Below are 21,774 nucleotides of genomic sequence, written 5' to 3'. Positions count from 1 at the left end.
GCTAGGCAGGTGTTATGGTTCCTTGCTTTACAAGCATCCATTGTCTGACTCCTTGCTTCCTTAAGCATTCGCATACTTGTAGGACCCTGGCAGGCTTTGGATGTCCCCCATACCGCCTTAGGAGGCAAATGTGGAGCCACTGAAGGTTTAGATAGGTCATATTTGCATTTAGATTGCTTGGCTTTCAGCATGGGGAAGGGATTTACAGGGAACTCCTCTGGAAGCAAACAGTGGACAAGGGACAAGTTAGGAAGTTTTTACAACACTCCAAACGGGGGCCTGTGCTAAGGCAATTGTTGTTCATGGGAGTGGAGAGAAGACTCCGGATTCCAGAAATGCTTCAATGTAGACTTGGCTTAGTACGGGGTTTCTGGCTTGAGTCCCTTGTAAGATGAAGGTACCACTTACTGAACATGGGATTTACCTAGAAAGATGAAATTCAAAGATAATGAATATGGAAAATGTACATATCCTTTTGGATATGTTGATTAGGAAGCATCCAAGGAAGAGCTACCACTGAGTAATGTACAGCAAGGAATTGGATTTAGGGTTCTTAGGCCCAGAGGGAGCCTGAGGTGGAAATCTGGTTAGTTGGGAAATGTGAGTTGACATGACTTTTCTAAAAATCTCCTCCCCCTCCTCCGCCTAATCCTAATTAGAAGTACCGTTTTTCTTTTTTTCGAATTTCACTTTTAAACTCTCTGGAATACACACTATGGGCATACTCAATTTATTGTCGTCACAGCCTCCTCGGGTAATTTTTAAAGCTTAGATGGTATCTTGAAAACGCAGCAGTCGTAACCGACTGGAGCAAAAAATGTGGGGCAGATCTGCCAAAGCGCACGAATATGTGCATTTTCACAGCGAGGGTGAGCTCAGGCGCTGTGTGTGGCTCTGCCCTCCTTCAGTATCAAGAAAACTCCTGGGGCCCGACTCCCCTTTCTGCCTCCTTTTCTCAGGACCAGCCCATCAGGGCCGCTCTCCCGCCCCCACTCGCCCGCGGGTCCCTTTCTCACTAGGAGACACCAAATTTCCTGGACGGGGCGGCCGGGATTTTGCTCGAGGGACCAGGCCCGAGTCGCGGTCCCCACAGGAACGAGGCCCGGCGAGTTGGGACTCTGCGCGGGGTCCCCCAGCCCCTGGCGGCGGCGCCCGCCCCCTGCCCCGGAGGAGGACGGGCTGCGGCGGCCCGCATTGTATCAGCTCCATAGCAACTCAGCCGCGGCGGGGGCCACGCGCGCCGCTCTGCGTCGGCGTCCGCTCTGCGTCGGCGTCCGCTCCCGTCCGGCTCCCTCTCCCGGGGAGAGACGGGCGCTGCCCGGCGGTGGCGCCCTGAGGGCCCCGCGCGGGCGCCGGGCGCGGGCAACGGCGGCGGCATGCCGGAGAAGCGGCTCACCGCGGGTAGGTGCGGCGGCGGGGACCACACACCCGCCTCCGGACTTGACCTCTCCTCGCCCGGGCGCCCCCCACCGTCCGCGCGTTAGAAAACCTGGCTCCACTGCGCCTCTCACGGCATTTTATTACGAACTTCCTCACCCCCCCCCCCTCTAGCCCCGACCCCCGTTTGCATCGCCTCGTTCGCACCGTCTTATTTTGTCTTCCTTAATTCTCCGTTTTGCAGCTGGAATAATGGAAGCCTACAAGGTTAACCCCAGGGTCACAGTGAATTAGTGACCAAGCTGGATTCCAGAGGCCTTTCCTCCCCACTTCCACCTTGAATTCCAACTTAAAATTCAATCCATGTGCAAAGAATGAAGAGAGGGCCAACATTTTACTGAGCTTGCCCACGTAGAAAGCAGGCCTAGGTGCCGTCTCAAATTATTTCATTTACTTTAAAAGGAAATCAGATTTGAGTGAGATAATGCCATATTTTATCTTGTTTCAGAGCCACCAGATATTACAGAAGAAGAATTTGTAAGTACCATTTAGAGGGCTATCTCCCCCTCCCCCCGTGGCTCTTTAAAAATAGCAAATCATACATTGTAGAAAAAAGCTGTAGGTTTTCTTTTCTCCTTTTTGCCAGATGAATATAATAGAAGCTTTGATTCGGCAACAATGGTGCTGAATACAAGACCTTTTACATTCTTTAACAGGTACATTTTTTAAAAAGAGGCCAATTGATTTTTATGGTGGGTGCTATTTATTGTGAAAGTTCTTTTACATAAATGACTTCATTTTATTTCTCTAAACTCTTTAATGACTCTGTGAGAGGAACGTTTTATCTCTGTGGTTTTATGGTGATGTGGTTGTGCAGTTGATTGATTGAAAACAAGTGGTCGGTTTATAGTTATAATTACTTTAAAAATGTACTAAATGGGTGAGCCTGGGTGGCTCAGGTGGTTAAGCGTGGGATTCTTGGTTTAGACTTGGGTCACGATCTCACGGCTTCATGGGTTCAAGCCCCACATCAAACTCTGTTGTGGCAACATGGAGCCTGCTTGGGATTCTTACTCTCTCCTCTCTCTACCCCTCCCCCACTTGTGCTGTGTCTGTCTCTCTCAAAATAAATAAACTTAAAAAAAAAATAAAAATGTACTAAATGTTTTCAGGTCAGACTTCTGGTGAGTTGAGTAGTAACAAGTAAGTACATTATTTACTTTGTCATTTAGGTGAGTGCTATATCTAGGATGGGTTCTATTGTAATTCCTGTTGTGTATTTAAGGAACTTGCCCAAAGGTAAACAGAGAAGAGGTAGCAATGCCTGTTTCCCGCTAAGGTCTGAGTTTGATTCCAACAGCTCTAACCACTGAAGGGGCCAAGGATAGGCTGCTCCAAGATGGGTCACTTTGGCATGAAGATTATTTTGGGTTAAAAAGTAGTTGAAACCCAGCAGATTCAAGAAAAGCTCTTAACCTCTCCAACAGCCTAAAAAGAATTTAGGTAGAGGACCTGCACCAGGAAGGGAACCATCACCACAAAGAACTACGTTATGATATGAACAAGGTGTGGTAGACAGGGAGGAACCTAGCAAGGCCTGTTTGATCAAAGTCCTCTACGTCCCATGGTTGCCAAGTGTCCCCAGGACACATTTGTTTACCAAACATTTACTCCTTTTCATTTTCCTGTGAATTACATTTTTTCCCTTTGAAGTCCCAGACCCGTGCCCCCTTCTTAGTTCAGAATGACCTATATGCCTCATTTTGCCTGTCTTTGGAATTTCCACGTCTTGGTGAATTCCCCATATGTACACTGTTGAATCTGATCTTCTGTTAATCTGTCCCATGTAAATTTAATTCTCAGTCTAGCTGGAAGACCATGAAGGGCAGAGAAAAATTTTTCCTTCTCTTCACCATTTCTCAATGTTATTTGCTTATGTCCTCCGGTACTTATTTCTCTTCTTGGACGAGTACCTTATTTGCTTTTGGCTTTTTATTCAACAGACACCGGTGCTTCTATATCCACCGTGCACTGCTAGATGCTGAAGATAAGTCTCAAAAAGCTTAGGCTAAGCTTAGGGCTTAGGCTATATCTGCTAGCACCTTCCATTTTCACCCTTCCACACCGTTGGTCCACTTCGGAGAGAGAGAGAGAGAGAGAGAGAGAGAGAGAGAGAGAGAGACAGACATTAGGATAGAGGCACAAAAAGCATGTCAGCAACTCCACCCATCTTCTCGTTGCCTTGGTGTAACCCTGTGTTGTAGCAGATTTCTTTAAGCTGCTTCCAGAACTATTCTACATTCCAGCAGGAGGTCAGCATTTCTCGAGCCAATCAATCTTTCTTTCTTTTTCTTTCTTTCTTTCTTTCTTTCTTTCTTTCTTTCTTTCTTTCTTTCTGTCTTTCTTTCCTTTTTTATTTTTTGGGCATTTTTTCATATTCTTTTTTTTTAAGTTTATTGATTTATTTTGATAGAGCCAGGGAGGGGCAGAGAGAGAGAGGGAGAGAGAGAATCCCAAGCAGGCTCTGCGCTGTCAGCACAGAGCCTGATGCGGGCTTCAACTCATGGACTGTGAGATCATGACCTGAGCTGAAATCAAGAGTCTGATGCTTAATTGACTGACTCACCCAGGCGCCCTTGGAGCCAATCTTTTCCATACAATTCCAGCATCAAGTCTCCGAGGGGCACTCAGCAGCATTGCAGTTAACCATTTGAGCAGGCTGCTGACCTTTTCAGGTCTTTGCAGCCATTTGGGAACTCTTAGGAGAAGGCTTTATTAGCTACCCCTTTTTTCTCTTGGTGTCTGTGCTACCACCATCTCCCGGTTGTCCCATCTGTCATGTCGATGTTCCCATTTCTGGCTTCTCTTTCTTTGCCCACGAAAGCGTTGACCTTCTTCGGGATTCTGATCCACAGGCTCTCTCTGGAGGAATTCTTCTATAGTTTTAGCCACCCTTATTTCACCGGGCTTCCAGATCTATACATCTCCAGCCTAGGCACCTTTTCTGATGCCAGAACTCAATATCTGTTGGGTCATCAGGCACCTTCATCACCTGGATGTCCCTATTTCACCTCCACAGTCACATTCCACATATATTTACCTCTGTTTTTCTTTTTCTTTTCTTTTTTTTACATTTTATTTATTTTAGAGAGAGAGAGAGCGCGCGCACACAAGTGGGGGAGGGGCAGAGAGAGGGAGACACAGAATCCGAAGCAGGCTCCTGGCTCTGAGCTGTCAGCACAGAGCCTGATGCGGGGCTTGAACCCACGAACCGTGAGATCATGACCTGAGCCGAAGTCAGTTGCTTAACCGACTGAGCCACCCAGGCGCCCCTTTACCTCTGTTTTTCAAGAGTGTGGTCAGGTGAACTCACCTCTCTGCTCCCCTGCGCCCCATGCTGGTTTTCTTCCTCTTTTTCTTGTTTTGGTGAATGGTACCACTGGCCATTCAGTCATCCAAGCCAGAACCTTTCTTCCCGTTTCTTCACCTCCTGCCTGCAATCATTTACCAAGTTCTTTCATAGCCAGATATTTTTCTCCATCCTCACAGCTACTGTCTTATTTCAGGCCCTTATCCCTGGGCCTGGACTTTGGCAGTTGTCCTAACTGATATCACTGCCTCCAATAGTCCTTCTGTCGACTCCAGTTTTTCTTGGCCTGAAGCTTAAAGTGCAAACTCCTGAGCATTGACTGTGCTGGATGATATTTCTTTGCTCTGTCTACCTTTACATTTTCCTTCTCCCATCCCTCCTACCCTGGCTGAAAGATTGCTATGAACTCTAAAAAAAATTACCGTATTACTTAATGACTCAGCTCTTTTATGAATCCTACTGTTTATTGAATGCTGACTATGTAGTATTTAACCTCAAAACAACTCCATTGGGTGGTTATTATCACCCACATTTCACAGGCGAGGAAGTTCAAGTCCACAGTGCTAACCAACTTGGCCTGAGGCCACACATCTAATAACTGGCAGAGCCAGAATGTCAAACACCTCCCTTTGGCACTCACAGTATTTTCTATATTACATGTGAATGTCAGGCAATGTGTCCCTATATAACTTTTCAGCCTTTTTAAACCTTCCTTCCCACTACTTTCTGTGTGGTAGATAATGTCATACTGTTTGGGGGATTATAGAGTATGTCCACATACCTTCTGCCCCGGCCAAACTGCTCTTCTTGCCTTTGCTGCGGAGTTCTGTCTTGGTTACCCTCCCCCTCTCTTTCCCAGTCTTGCACACCCTTCAGAGTCCAGTTCATCTCCTCTGTGAAACCTGTCCAACCTCAGATCATTTGGACTGCCTTTGAACTCTGTGCAGCTCGTGGTAGGGACCAGTTTGTGACCAGCTCCCCAAATTCATGTGCTCACCAAGCATTATCTGTAGGTGAAATAATTCCCACCTTGTACATGTATTTACCTCTGTTTTTTCAAAAGTGTGAAAATATTTTTTCTTTTATTATTAATTTTAAATTATTAATTTTAAAAATATTAAAATATTTTTTTATTTTATTTTATAGAAAGATAATGTGACAGAGCTCTCTAGTTCCCCTAAATTGATTCTACCCTCTTCCACAGTATATAAGAGATACACTGCTCTCCATTTTAGACTACATTTTCTAGTGTTCCTTACAGCTAAATGTGGTTATGTAACCAAATTGTGGTCAATGGAATGTAAGCAGAAGTGTCGGGTCCTAATTCTGGAAAGCTGAGGTTTATAGAGATTAAATAACTCACCCCTAAATGGGTCACACAGCTAGTACCTGGTCAAGCCATGGTTAGAATCTGAGTCACTCTGACTCTAACACTCACATAATGTAAAAGGAGAGAACATGCCGTTTTTCTTCTTTCCTGCTGGCTGGAATGAGGATGTGATGCTGGAGCTGAAGCAGTCAGCTGGGATCATGAGTTCGAAGTGGTGTCCAGAGGACAGCAGATCCTCCATCATACGGTCATAGGGACCTGAGCACCTGCTGTTTGAGAAGGCCAGTCCTGAACTGCTTTTGATTATATGAGAGAAATAAACTTGTATCATAGTGTTATTTCGTTTTTCCATTATTTAAAAAAAATTTTTTTTTTAATGTTTTTATTTATTTTTGAGGCAGAGAGAGACAGAGCATGAGCAGGGGAGGAGCAGAGAGAGAGCAGGAGACACAGACTGGGAAGCAGGCTCCAGGCTCTGAGCCATCAGCACAGAGCTCGACGCGGGGCTCGAACTCACACACCTTGAGATCATGACCTGAGCCGAAGTCGGACGCTTAACCGACTGAGCCACCCAGGCACCCCTCGTTTTTCCATTATTGACAGCAGAGTCTATACTACTATAAAGTGCTCCTATATTCACAGGAACTTTTTTCGTACTGTATTTTCTCCATCAGTGCTGTAAAAAGTACAGTGCTGTTGTGGACATCTGTAAAATACGTTAACTCTTACATGAGATCTTCAGCCTCAAAGGACAGAGTAACTATGTTAGGATAAATCATTTGTGGTCCGGGACACATTGCCTGACATTCATATGTAAAATTTGCAATTTCGTAACAAAACTGGCAACTATTACAGGGCTGGTACTATGTCTCAGTACATCTTCACATTCCCTAGAGGGTGTAGTACAATGTCCAGAATATACTATTAGGTGATTAATAAATTTTGGTTGATGGCTATCTTCATACATGATAATTAGTGTGATTTCTTTCACTTATTTTAATTTAATTTTATGTTTTTTTTACTTAAAAACTTTTTAGAGTGTAGTTGACACACGATGTCATATTAGTCTCAGGTGTACGACATAGTGATTCAGGTTCTTTATACGTTATGCTATACTTCACTTTTTTTTTGAAAAGTTTCATTTAATATATATTCTATAATTCTTTTTTTTACGTTTATTTATTTTGAGAGAGAGAGGGAGAGAGAGAATCCCAAGCAGTCTCCACACTGTCAGTGCAGAGCCCAACACGGGACTCCGATTCACAAAACCATGAGATCATGACCTGAGCCAAAAATCAAGAGTCAGATGCTTAACCGACTGAGCCACCCACTAGCCCCTATATTCTATATTTCTTAAACACCTCTCTGGTGGCATTTTTCTACTTTAGTATTTTTGTTAACTTTGTATTTGTTTGATTTTTGGTACTTCTGTTAGGGAAAATATATACACAAGAAATTTAATACACTATATTTTCTCCTTAGTTCCTCTGGGAGTATATTTTTAACTATATAAGCAATGTATGAATATTGTTATAAATACTTCAAATAATGAAAGTGATAAAGTGAATGCTTCTTTTCATCCCTTCCCTTAATCCAAACCTCTCTCATTTTTATATTCCCTAAAAACTGAAATATAAATCTGTCATAGCAAGAAAAGTAGAGTTCAGACTGCTTTATGTTACATTGGGATTTGATTATGTGTTAGGTATACATTGAGGAAAGTTTAAAGTGAGAGTGACTCCTAAATTATTTTTAGCTTTAAAATAGAAAATAAATTCATATTAAAGACTTAATTATTTGACTCTTAAATCCAAAATAATCGTATTTTTTTCTTGTGCCCCCAAAACTGTTTGAAACTATGCAGGCGGGCATGTCATGACTCAAAACAGTCTTTGTAGAGTAAAAATTTTGTAGTACAATGATTTCTTTTTTTTTTTTTAAGATTTTCTGATATATAAAGCCCACAGTTTCATTAATTTTAAAAGCAGATGCCATTTAAAAAAAAAAAGAAAAGCAGATCCCTTTATTTTTACCATCAAAACAAGAGGGACTGTACCTTCAAGCAGTATTTACGTATTTAACTTATTAAGAAGGATACTCATTTTTAGCTAATCTTTTGCTCGTTCAGCTTCATATTATGCTGTCTGTATAGGTTGAATGAAATTAAAGTCCACACAGAGGTGGCATTATATGGAAATGGTGGAGGACAGGAGCAGGTAGACATAGGCACCATTCCTTCCCCTCGGTTCCCTCTCTCTTCTTAAGAGCGTGCACCACAAGTGTTTCCAAGAAGTCATTTGGAAACAGACAGGTCCTGCACGTCCTTTGGAAAGTGTTAGTCTGTTTGGAATTCTTCTGTCTCAATGGAGTCCAGTTCTCTGGTTGGAATCGAATTTCTGATGCTTTCTGGAACTGCAGAAACTGCATTAGAAGTTCCACCAATAAGTTAGTGAGCAAGCATATTGTTAAGCAACTCCTTGCACTTACAGCTTTAATTAGGCACTACTGGGGACACACATTGTCCACTAGTATTCCCAAAAGTGGTATAGTTTCTGATTGGAGAGATGACCTTTAATGTGAAACAATAAGAGGATAAGCAGTTTATGTTTAAGTGTGAATTTTGAGGTTTGAATCAAAAGTGCATTAGGACTTAGGGAAACTTTTTACCCATGGGTAAGGTGTGGGATGGAAGAAGAGGTGATACATTTTAAAATTTTTATTTATTTTTGAGAGAGCACAAGCAGGCCGGGGGGGGGGGGAGGTGGACAGAGAGAGAGGGAGAGAGAGAATCCCAGGCTGACAGCATGAAGCCCAATGCAGGGCTTCGGCTGATGGACTGTGAGATCATGGCCTGAGCTGGAATCAAGAGTCAGGCACTTAACCCACTGAGCCACCTAGGCGCCCTGAGGTTCTCTCTTTTAAATTAGAATATCAGGTTGTAAGGACCTTTGTACAGGGAGAAAGCCTTAGGGTATTTGGCCAAATGAACTGACTGAAGCCAAGTAGGTATGATTAGAGATGAAACTGGATAAAAGGGAATTGAGAGCTTCCTTTATCTTCCCCAGATCTTTGAGAATTTCTTCCAGTAGAGAGAGTGAGAACAGAAATCTGTTGCTGGGTAGATGCTGATTGAAATTTGTGATGGTAACTGTTAGGAATGAAAGGAGGAGGGTCCATACTTCTGGTCTTTATTGCATGAGACACCCTTATTTTCTGCCTCCTTCATACACTACATTCATAATACAGTACAATTTTGTGAACTGGATGGGTCTGAGAAATACACCACGAGTTCTTAAATTTCCCCAAATGCTTTGATGGTAAGCAGGGTGCACTTTCAACAAGCCACCTTGTGGAGTGTCTTTCTCCTTGTGTTCTCCTTATCTGACTCTTTTCCTCTTTTTGTAGTATCTCTCCTTTTTATTTTAGTGATATTGTTTTACTAGAGTCTTTATTAGGCTACCAGTCTTTTCAGCTTTCATATCCTTAATGTAATCATTCAAGCATTCATTCAACAAAAATGTTGTAATTATCTATTATCTAAAAGCATTGGGAATCGAAAAAGTGAATAAAAAAGAACCTTTTTCTTCCAGAAGTTCACAATCCAGTGGGTGGGACGTGTAAACAGACAATTTTAGTGTGAAGTGTTAAAGGTTGTGATAGGGGAAAATAGGTGACCACTACTCTAGACTTTGGGGAAGAAAAAGGGTAGGCAGGAGAATAAGGCAAAAAAAAATTTTTTTTTTCTAGGTAGAATAATCAGCATGTGCAAAGGTGTAGAACTGTAAAAAAAAATTGCTATGACTGAAGCATGGTGGTATGAGTTGAAGCTGGACAGCTGGGCAGTAGCCAAATTGCATTCATTATAAACTCTTTTTGTGATAGAAAAGGGTTGGGGGTTGGGGGGCAGGTAGATCTCTTGTATTAATTGAAATGTGATTAGAAAGACTGATTCATAGTGTGGTGTGGGTAAGGAGGGGTAGGGAAGATAAGGTTTGGCATGTTATGGACAGCAGGGTGAAGCAGAGGTCCAAGGTCTGACCCTTAGTGGATGGGATCCCAGGGTAGTGGTCAGAAGATGATTACATGTCCAGGGGCTTATTCTAGAGGTGGTGATAGTGATTTGGGATGTGTCATTTAGTACACAGGAGGCTAAGAAGGCTGATCATCCATAAGGTGCCAAGAACCTTGATATTGTTTCCTTGTATGTAACTCCCCCCTCCATTTTATTATGAAAAACTTTAAACATATGAGAAAGTTGCAAGACTTGTATAGTGAACACCTATATACTCACCACTAAGATTTCACAGTTATTAACGTTTTGCTACATTTGGTTTTATGTGTTTCTATCCTGTCCACCATGCCATCTATCCATCAATCCACTTTTAAAATATGTTTCAAAGTAAGTTGCAGGTATCCACATGATACATATCAACCCTAAACATTTCTAAGCAGGAATTTCTAAGCATGAATATCATAAACTACTGTTTTGTATTAGTTTGTGGGGTTCTTTTGTTGATGTAAAATTTACGCACAATGAAATAGAAAAAAATTTAAGGGGGGGGTGCCTGGGTGGCTCAGTCGGTTGAGCGGCGAGCTTCGGCTCAGGTCATGATCTTGCGGTTTGTGAGTTCAAGCCCTGTGTTGGGCTCTGTGTGGACCTCGGAGCCTGGAGCCTGCTTTGGATTCATGTCTCCTTCTCTCTCTGCCCATCCCCTGCTTGTGCTCTGTCTCTCAAAAGTAAATAAATGTAAAAAAGGTTTTTTAAAAAAAATTTTTTAAGGGTACCATTTGATGAATTTTGAGAAGTGTATCCAACAATGTAATCCAAACATTCATTAATATATAGAACATTTCTATAATCTTATAAAGTCTCTTCAAGCCTCTTCCTAATTTCTTTTGCCTCCACTCCCCTAAGACAACTACTGTCCTATGTTTCACCATAGATTAGTAGCATAGATTATAGATTTTATTTAGATTTAACTTCATGTAAATAGAATCATACAGTTAGTTTTCTTTTGTGCAAGTCTTTTGCTCAGCATAATGTTATTAAGATTCATCCATGTTGTTGAGTGATTCTGGTGTGTGCATACCTTTTATTGTGGTAAAACATAAAATTTAATTTACCTGCCATTTTGAAGTGTACAATTCAGTGGCATCGAGCACATTCACACTGTGGTACAGTATTCCCCACTATCCACGTCCACAAGTTTTTCATCTTCCCAAACTGAAACTCTGTATTCATTAGACACTAACTTCCCATTACCCCTCCCATAACTCCTGGTTACCATTATTCTACTTTCTGTCTTTACAGATTTGACTATTCTAGGCACCTCATATAAGTGGAATCATACAGTATTTGCCCTTTCGTGTCTGGCTTGTTTTACTTAGCATAACATTTTCAGGGGTCATCCATGTTGTTGTATGTATCAGAATTGCATTCCTTTTTTTTTTTTTTTGAGAGAGAGGGCGCAAGTGAGAGAGGATCAGAGAGAGAAAGAGAATCTCTTGAGATGCAGAGAGAGAGAGAGAGAGAGAGAGAGAGAGAGAGAGAGAGAAGTGGGGCTCAGCTGGGGCTCGTGTTTTATATGAAGTGGGGCTCGAGCTCACCTGATGCAGGGCTCATGTTCACCCGATGTAGGGCTCAAACTTACCTGATGTGGGACTCTAACTGATGAACTGTGAGATCATGACCTGAGCCGAAGTCAGATGCTTAACAACTGAGCCGGCCAGGTGCCCTGGAATTTCATTCCTTTTTAAGGCTGAGTAATATTTCATGTGTGTATTTACCATATTTTGTTTATTCTTTCATATGTCAATGGGTATTTGAGTTATTTCCACCTTTTGGCTATTTTGAATAATGCTGCTGTGAACATGGGTGTAGGAAATTCTGTTTGGGTCCCTGCTTTTCAGTTCTTTAGGGCTTATACCCAGAAGGGGAATTGCTGGGTCATATGGTAATTATATGTTTTACTTTTTTGATCAACTGCCATTTTGTGTTGCACGGCAGCTGCACCATTTCACATTCCCACCAGCAATGTACAAGAGTTCCAATTTCTCCACATCCTCACCAATACTTGTTATTTTCCTTTTTTTTAAAAAATAGATGTGAAGTGATATCTCATTGTGGTTTTGCCTTTCATTTTTTATTGCTATTGATCTTGAGCATCCTTTCACATGCTTTTTCACTATTTGAATGTCTTCTTTTTTTTTAATGTTTATTATTTTTGAGAGAGAGAGACAGAGACAGAGGGCAAGCAGGAGAGGGGCAGAGAGAGAGGGAGACACAGAATCTGAAGCAGGCTCCAGGCTCTGAGCTGTCAGCACAAAGCCTGATGCGGGGCTCAAACTCACACACTGTGAGATCATGACCTGAGCTGAAGTCGGCCACTTAACTGACTGAGCCACCCAGGCGCTCCTGAATGTCTTCTTTATAGAAATGTCTATTCAAGACCTTTGCCCATATGGAAGATTTGGATTGTTTATCTTTTTCTTGCTTATCATGTATATGATTTGCAAACATTTTCTCACATTCTGTAGGTTTTTTCACTTTCTTAAGAGAAGGTTTTGATGCATAAAATTAAAAAATTTTTATAAAGTCCCAATTTATTTTTTCTTTTGTTGCTCCTGCTTTTGGTGTAATATCTAAGAATCCACAGGCAAATACAAGCTCTTGAAGATTTATCCTTATTTTTTTGTAAATATTTTGTAGTTTTAACTCTTATGTTTGGGTCTTTCATCAATTTTGAGTTAATTTTTGTGTATGGTTATAAGGTCAGGGTCCAACGTCAAGGTCAGGGTCCAACGTCATTAAGTTTTCTTAGCACCATTTGTTGAAAAAGAATGTCCTTTCCTCACTGAATGGTCTTAGTATCCTTGTTGAAAATCATTTGATCATGTATGAGAAGATTTATTTATGGACATTATTCTATTCCAGTAGTCTGTAAGTCTGTCTTTATGCCATACTGTTTTGACTACTTTAGTTTTATAGTAAGCTTTGAAATCAGGATATAGGAGTCCTCCAACTTTGTTCTTTTTCAAGGTGGTTTTGGGTATTTAAGGTCCCTTGAAATTCCATATGAGTTTTAGAATGAGTTTTTCTTCCTTTTTAAAAATCTTTATTATTTTTTTAATGTTTATCCACTTATTTTGAGAGAGACAGAGAGAAAGAGAGTGAGAGAGAGACATGGGAGGGGCGTGGGGGGTGGGGGGGGACAAGAGAGAATCCCAAGCAGGCTCCACACTGTCAGCACAGAGTCCAATGTGGAGCTTGAACTTATAAACCATGAGATCATGACCTGAGCCAAAAACAAGAGTCAGACGTTTAACTGACTGAGCCACCCAGCCACCCCTAGGATGAGTTTTTCTATTTATGCAAAAAAAAAAAAAAAATGTTATTGGGATTTTGGTGGAGATTGTGTTAAATCTGTAGATTGCTTTGGGTGGATTGTCATTTTAACAATATTGCTTCCAATTCATGAACATGGTATGTCTTTCCATGTACTTATATCTTCTCTAACTTCTTTTCAGTAAATTCTTTGTAAATGGAATTATTTTCTTAATTTCCTTTTTGGATGTAGGTAACTTTTTAATATCAAGTTTTATAGTTGAAATGACTGTATGCAATTACTAATCAAGACTTTTTAATGGTGATCCCTTATAATTCTTGAATAGTCTCTATTGGTAAAAAACTGTATCACCCAATAAGAGTTAAAAATTTTTAGACAATTTTTGTAACCATTTAAAATTGCAAGAGTTGAGATTAAAATTTAATAGTTCTTTTTTTCATGACAAACACAAAGTTAATATTTCTTAGGATAAAGAAATAGATTTAGAAATCAATAAAATGTGGGGTGCCTAGGTGGCTCAGTCAGTTAAGCATCTGACTTCAGCTCAGGTCATGATCTCACAGGTTTGTGAGTTCAAGCCCCAAGTCAGGCTCTGTGTTAACAACTCAGAGCCTGGAGCCTGCTTCGGATTCTGTGCCTCCTTCTCTCTCTGCCCCTCCCCTGCTTTCACTCTCTCTCTCTCTCAAAAGTAAATAAAAGTAAAAATAAAAAGAAACAAATCAATAAAATGTTTCATATCAAATATTTCAAAGTAATGATGAAAGTCTGTGTTGCAGGATATGCATACGTTTTTTGACTGATCACCTTATATCTAGCTTGGATACTACTACAGGCATACATCGGTTACCAGTGGACAGAAATATCTGATATATGTGAAGGCAGAGATTTGGAGCTGTCATCTGTAGCCTTCCAGGATCTCCCTTCCCCCTTTCCTCCAAGCTGTCAGCACCTTTGTCTTGTGCTGTTTTCTTGGACATCTAAAACAAACTCTTCTGGGAGCTCCATGGGACAGTGTATGCTCTGCACATAGCTAATAAATCTATGTCCAGGGGCTTGAGCAACTCGCTGGCTTTGCTTAGTGTCTTACAGAGGAGCAGTGGGTGTGGAATGTGACTCATAAATCACTTTATCCAGGGGAGGAAGATGGACATGAGGAGTACCAAACAAGGTTGCTCACAACCTTGAGTCACCATCCTGGGAGCCCCAGCCATTCCTGGCTGTGCCTGGTTGCCTTGAAGGCTGAAGAGGTCCACTTTCATTTGACCCGTTGAACTCCATTGTCTTCCCCTAGTGAGAAGCTCTGGTCTAGTGATTGGCTTGTTTGGAAAGGAGAAAAGAAAGATCATGTGTAATTTAGGAAGAAACAATAAAAATAGGTGCATCCTGATGGCTGTAATTTTTGAAATACGGTCTGTCTTATTCACTGACTGATGATAGCATTCCTAATCTAAGGTGTGTCAGTATAGGATTCAGCATTGGATGTTAGATGAATAGCTTTGGTGTAATGTGGGAATGGCTGGAAATGAAGTTGGAAACATGGATTATTTTTCTACTTCTGCCATTAGCTAACCGTGATCACTTTTACTGTGTTTTGATTTCCACGTTGCTTTGCTCATGCATTTCTCTCTGTGCTTTGCATTGTTGCTTCTCATTTATGTATTTCTAATTATAGAATTGAAGTTACTTCAAATGCCATTTTCTCCACTTGAGTCTCTTCTGATTCCTCCTACCAGATAATATCTCCTTCTTTTGAGAGGAAACATTTAATACTATAATTTTCTTTTGGCATGTATCATATTCTTTGGTGGACTATGGTTTATGTCTATGTATATCTTACTTGATCTTCCTTGTTTACAAGGTCTTCTTTGTATATCTTGCCTGTTTTAGAGTGGTGAACTAATTGTAGTTTATCTGATTTGAGGGCTCAGCAAAATAAATTCTTAAGCAAAAAATTTTTTGTCTAACATAATTAGCCAGCACATATAAACTATTTTGCTTAACCCTCTTTCAGGAAGAAATTTGAGAAGTCTGGACTAAAAACGGAAAAGCTGACTTCACTTTCACAGATGGCACACCTGTAATACATGAAAAAACAGGTTTCAAGTGTGTATTCAATTCTGAAAAAATGTTCCTACCTTCCATTGCATCATTCAGCAGAGAATCTGTGCTGCAAAGTTTGCAGTCAGGTTCATGGAATGATGTAATGGAGGAATTGATTGTAACTCAGTTTTCTTCTTGATTGTGCCATTAATAACCATCACCAGTTTATTGGTTATTTGGAATATATTAATCCCAAGCATGGCGACTTAGTTCATTTTAATACAGCCGTGTGACTAGATTGTGGAAACTTACAAAGAGTAAGTTTCTTTAGATCAAGGCCTTTTTTAAATGAAGCGTTTTGAGAATAAAGTGTTTATGAAGATCCTTAATAAATAAGGATAAATAAATAATACGTAAAGGGTTTCATAAAGATCCTCATTGGCTCACTGATATGACAAACTATCTGAACATGTTGGACTAGAAGCTTCAGTGGGAAGATACGCTCATTTATTTAGAGACGTGCAGGCCTTCCCATTGAAGTGCAACAGGAGAACTGAGTCGGCCCTTGGAGACCATGCTTATTTCCCTTGCAGAACTTCCCTAGTAGCAGCAGAAGTGCTGATATTTCATATGGGGAGAAAGCAAGATACAGCTTCAGAAAAGAAATACAGATTTTGATGTTTGTGAATACTTGGAGTTTCTATGGTTGAAAATGCAAACCTGAGGATGTGACCGAACACCAGAGAAATGCCCTATCAGTGTGGTTCAGTTTCAGGGCACCTGAGGTTGCTGGAAGCAAACTGTTCACCAGGTAGGGCAGTGCTACTTGATGAGGGTTTGTCGACCAGAGCTGCCTGAAACTCTCATCAGTCCTTGTTGAGATGAGTTCAGAAGTCGAGAGCAAACATGTAAAAACTTTATGGTATGTTGACAGAGTCTGTTTGTATCTACTGAATTTAGTAATAAACCATTGGGCTTTTGTATTATGCGTATCTTTTATTTCATTTTCTAGTAATTTATTCTTATTGTATTTTATAGGTTATTTGTCTGAAACTTAGGGAACACACAAAACAAAACAGCTACTTCATCATAGATAGTTTGGAACTCATTGAGTTACAATCTCTGAGAAGGGTGAGGCAACTGGAAATGAATATATGAGTCTGAGGATTATCTAGAAATTTGTGGCCATGTGACTGGCCATATTCTAGCAATATTTAGGTGCACCTGACTCTGTGAAATGCACATTCTGTTTGATAGGTAAAATTTAAAAATAAGGTGCTATTTTAGAAAAATTAGTAAGGGACAGTACTCCCTTACTGTTATTAATTTAAATACTCATGCTTCCCATCTGAGGATTTTTGATCATGAGCCCAGTAGTACAAAATTTGGCCACCCTTACTGTGGGACAGTGCCCTCCATCTAGGAGATCCTAAAAATATTTATTAAATTCAGTTGATTTCTCTTAAGACTTAGCAGAAAGTAGATAGTTTACTAAATAAAGTCCAGAAAATTAAAGTAACTTTGAAAGGTAAAATTTGAAAGCTTATTAGCTGTATATCACCTCTGTCAGCCTTGCTCTGCTTTGTTAAATCTTCGCCAGTCAGAACTTTGAGAATATATTATTGAGGTACCACTATGAATGTAGATGGTTTATGAGATGCTAAGTGTGTTGTTGTTTTAATCAGTTGAGATTTTTAGTAAGCTAAATCCTTAGTTTTAAAGTTCAGATTTTTAGTACGTTCCTTGATGTAAATCCTGTAAGTGGTTATTTATAACTCTATACTAATTGTACTACAAATACTTAGAGAAATTACCCTGCAAAATCTATTTTCCAAGTCAATATGCTAGAGTATCTTCCTTACACTGCAACACTATACTTCAACAAATTTTAAAAATTGGCCAATATAAGAAGAAAATAATCAGCCATATGGAAATAATAGCATTGTGTCATATTGTCAACTTTCATGTTAGATTTGCAAAGTGGAAATATAATTATGAATAACAAAATAAACACATGTACTGTATAGCAGAGTATGCCATGATATGCTTTTGACACAATGGAAACAATTGCTAATAAAATAAGGTGTTTTATTTGGAAGAGAAAATTTGTTCTTGGCAGGGGCTTTCCAATTTTGCCAGTTTTAAAAGTGGCTATGTTGGTGGGTGAGATAGTTATGGAAAAAATATATACAATCTTTATGCTTAGAACACATGCATTGTCAAAGTTTCTTCATGCAAATTACTAACTGTCAGATTACTAAAGCTGTCTCATTCTGGGGAGGAAGCGGTAGAATATTTTCTTTACTTAGTTTATCACTTCCATTAGGCAATTTAAGAAATTTACATTCTGAATTTCATTTTAACTTCAAACACGGTTGTGTATTGATTCTGCCATTATTGTAATGAAATATATTTAATATAATAATATAAATAAATATCATATACATAAGTGTATAAAAATACGTCTGTAGGAAATTTACCTTGTGTTGAGTTTTGTACTATATTTCATTTAAGTGCTGTGCTATATTTTTCATGTGTTCTGTTTTCCAGCTAGGCATACTGACAAAATCTTTTAAGAGTGTGCTCCATTCTGTTTTCTTCTTTCTTTCCTCCAGAGATTGTAGCACTGTGTTCTATTTATAGTGAGCACTTGCTGTTGACAGACTGAAAAAGATCTGAGGATCTACATTATAATCTTTTGATAAGCAGAATTAGAGAATAATATTGGCATGTTTTAAAACATCTCAGTATAAGCATAATATTGTGTTTTATATTTTTTCAGGAAGATTCTTTGGCAACAGATGATTTCCTTGTGGACTACTTTAATGAATTCCTAAGCCTTCCAGTGAGTATATTCTTATGTTCTATGGAATATATTATCAAAGCAAAATATTGTAATCACTGGATTATTTTATAAGGTAACTTTATGAAGGATAATCTCTTTCAGAATTATTAATGAAAAGTAAAGTTTGTATCTTTTTATGGAGTTAATCATTTGGGTTTGAATCATATTTGGAAATTACTGAAGAAAGCTGCATCAGTTGTACAACAATAAGAATGAATGAATGAATGAATGAATAAGAAAGCTGGAATTTTTAAAACAATTTTTAAATGTGTATTCATTTTTGAGAGACAGAGAGAGACAGAGCATGAGCTGGGGAGGGGCAGAGAGAGAGGAAGACACAGAATCTGAAGCAGGCTCCAGGCTCTGAACTGTCAGCACAGAGCCTGATGTGGGGCTCGAATTCACAGACCGTGAGAACATGACCTGAGCTAAAGTTGGATGCTTAACCAACTGAGGCACACAGGCACCCTGAAAGCTGGAATTTTTCTAACCATTGAAAGTATTTTGTACAAAAAATAATAATAAAAATAATAAATGTGGATAAACTAGAAAAGAAGTATTCTGTACAAAATCTGATGCTATTGTATTTGGCACTGTTTCAGGCTTTGAACAGAGGTGATAAAGACAAAATATCAAAAAAAAAACTGTATTTCTTGACTCTAGGCAATTATTGTCATCCTTTTGTACAGATATTAAAGTGGAATTTGTGTCTAAGTTAACTAGAATTTTATATTAATAGTAAATAAGACATAGGTGGATGCCAAATAATAGAATTTTAGTCTTTCAGAGCATTGACTGATATACTTAAGTATCAAGGGGGTTGGGGAAAGTGAGATGGGAATGCATAAAAACACTTACAGTGCTTGGCAAATAAAGTTAATCAGGAATTTCAAATAAAAGCAAGATAAGAAAAGGTTTTCATTATTATACAAATGCAAAAACTTTTTTCATTAACGTATTTACCAGGGAAATTTTGGAATATAAAAATGTCACAAGTAATTTTAGAGGGTGTGGGCCATAATATGTTACTTTTAATTAAAATTTTAAAACTTATTTTAAATTTAAATTTTAGTGCAATTTTGGCTTCAGGAGTGGAATTCAGTGATTCTTCACTTACCTACAACACCCAGTGCTCGTCACAACAAGCGCCCTCCTTAGTACCATATCCCGTCTAGTCCATCTCCCACCCACCTCCCTCTGTCAAACCATAGTTTGTTCTTTATCATTAAGAGTCTCTTGTGGTTTATTTCCCTCTCTTCTCCCCTCTCCCTTCCACATATTCATCTATTTTGTTTCTTAAATTCCACATATGTATGAAATCATATGATATTTGTCTTTCTCTGATTGACTTACTTTGCTTAGCATAATACATTTTAGCTCCATCCACATCATTTTAAATGGCAAGATTACATTCTTTTTTTGATGGCTGAGTAATATTCCATTTTGTGTGTGTGTGTGTGTGTGTGTGTGTGTGTGTGTGTATTTATATATTTGTATGTCCTATCTTCTTTATCCATTCGTCAGTCAATGGACATTTGGGCTCTTTCCAGAGTTTGGCTATTGTTGATAATGCTGCTATAAACATTGGGTACATGTACTCCTTCAAATCTGTATTTTTGTATCCTTTGGGTAAATACTTAGTAGTGCAATTGCTGGGTCTTAGGGTAGTTCTGTTTTTAGTTTCTTGAACCTCAGAGTGGCTGCACCCATTTGCCTTCGCACCAACAGTGCAGAAGGATTCCCCTTTCTCTGCATCATCGCCAACACTTGTTGTTTCTCGTGTTGTTCATTTTAGCCATCCTGACAGATGTGAGATGGTATCTCATTGTGGTTTTTATTCATATTTCCATGATAATGGGTGATTTTGAGCATCTTTTCATGTGTCTGTTAGCTATCTGGATGTATTCTTTCGAAAAGTATCTATTCATGTCTTCTGCCCATTTCTTAATTGGATTTTTTGGTGTTGAGTTTGATAAGTTCTTTATAGATTTTGGTTACTAACCCTTTATCAGATATGTTGTCTGCAAATATCTTCTCCCATTCTGTAGGCTGCCTTTTTGTTTTGTTGATTGTTGTTTTTTGTTTTTTGTTTTTTGCTGTGCAGAAGCTTTTTATCTTGATGAGGTCCCAATAGTTCATGTTTACTTTTGTTTCCCTTGCCTTTGACAATGTGTCTAATAAGAAGTTGCTCCAGCCAAGGTCAAAGATGTTGTTTTCCTCCAGGATTTTTATGGTTTCCTGTCTCACATTTAGGTCTTTCATTCATTTTGAATTTACTTTTGTGTATGGGGTAAGAAAGTGGTCCAGTTTCATTCTTCTGCATGTCACTGTCCAGTTTTCCCATTTTCCCTTGTTGAAGAGACTGTCTTTTTCCATTGGATGTTCTTTTCTGCTTTGTTGAAGGTGAGTTTAGCATATAGTTGTGGGTCCATTTCCGGGTTTTCTATTCTATTCCACCGAACTATGTGTCTCTTTTTGTGCCAGTACCATACTGTCTTGATGACTACAGCTTTGTAATATAGCTTGAAATCTGGAATCATGATGTCTCTAATTTTGTTTTTCTTTTTCAGAATAGCTTTGGCTATTCGGGCCTTTTTGGTTCCATACAAATTTTAGGATTGTTTGTTCTAGCTCTATGCAAAATGTTGGTGGTATTTTGATAGGGATTGCATTAAATGTGCAGATTGTTTTGGGTAGTATAGACATTTTAACAATGTTCTTCTAATGCATGAGTGTGGAATGCTTTTCCATTTCTTTGTGTCCTCTTCAATTTCTTTAATAAGTGTTCTATAGTTTTCAGAGTGTAGATCTTTTATCACTTTGGTTAGGTTTATTCCTAGGTATCTTATTGTTTTTAGTGCAATTGCAAATAGGATTGATTCCTTGATTTCTCTTTCTGCTGCTTTGTTTGTGGTGTATAGAAGTGCAACAGATTTCTGCATGTTGATTTTGTATCTGGCGACTTTGCTGATTTCATGTATTCTAGAAATTTTTTGGGTTTTCTACATAGAGTATCATGTTGTCTGCAAATAGTGAAAATTTGACTTCCTCCTTGGCACTTTGGGTGCCTTTTCTTTCTTTTTGTTGTCTGCTTGCTGAGGCTAAGACTTTGAGTACTCTGTTAAATAGTAATGGTGAGAGTGGGAGTCGGCCATGGTATGTTGAATCTCTTAAAGCCTAGCCACTGAAGATGTCTTTTGAAGAGACAGTACTAGATTCACCCTCTTGCCTAGATTAGTTTTTGCATGTATGTATGTATCTATGCATGCATGTTTGTTGTTTTGTCTTATTTTCCATTTTCCAAAAGAATTTGTGGTCTCTCCCCCATTTGGCACAGCCAGGCCTCTGGATCCATTATGGGGGTTAGGCTGAGACACCAATCACCTCTCGCTTTCCAGCAACAGGCCTGAGTGATGGTACAGGATACCTCATGGGTTCTTGTTTGGTCTGATTTTCTTTTTCTCTT

The 21,774-nt window shown here is 39.3% G+C and overlaps 1 protein-coding gene across 15 annotated transcripts in view; it reads left to right on the top strand.

The window, feature by feature from the left end:
• Positions 1-1,232: 1,232 nt before the first annotated feature.
• The window catches only part of RGS22 (regulator of G protein signaling 22), a 176,143-nt gene continuing 155,601 nt past the window's right edge, over positions 1,233-21,774 (top strand). For 12 of the 15 annotated variants that reach the window (XR_006212830.1, XR_006212829.1, XR_006212828.1 and 9 more), the window contains exons 1-2: positions 15,458-15,526; positions 18,246-18,308. Coding sequence is in view for 1 of the 15 variants with exons in the window: in XM_042972797.1 (XP_042828731.1) it covers positions 1,377-1,401; positions 1,886-1,914; positions 18,246-18,308 (117 nt within the window). In the remaining 14 variants the exon portion in view is untranslated. Of the gene's footprint in view, positions 1,402-1,885; positions 1,915-2,023; positions 2,094-15,455; positions 15,527-18,245; positions 18,309-21,774 lie in introns of those variants that run through there. The other 3 variants (XM_042972797.1, XM_042972792.1, XM_042972795.1) reach the window with 3 other exon arrangements.

Source organism: Panthera tigris, chromosome F2, assembly GCF_018350195.1.
Source record: "Panthera tigris isolate Pti1 chromosome F2, P.tigris_Pti1_mat1.1, whole genome shotgun sequence".
Classification (NCBI taxonomy): domain Eukaryota; kingdom Metazoa; phylum Chordata; class Mammalia; order Carnivora; family Felidae; genus Panthera; species Panthera tigris.
This window is presented reverse-complemented; position numbering and strand designations above follow the sequence as displayed.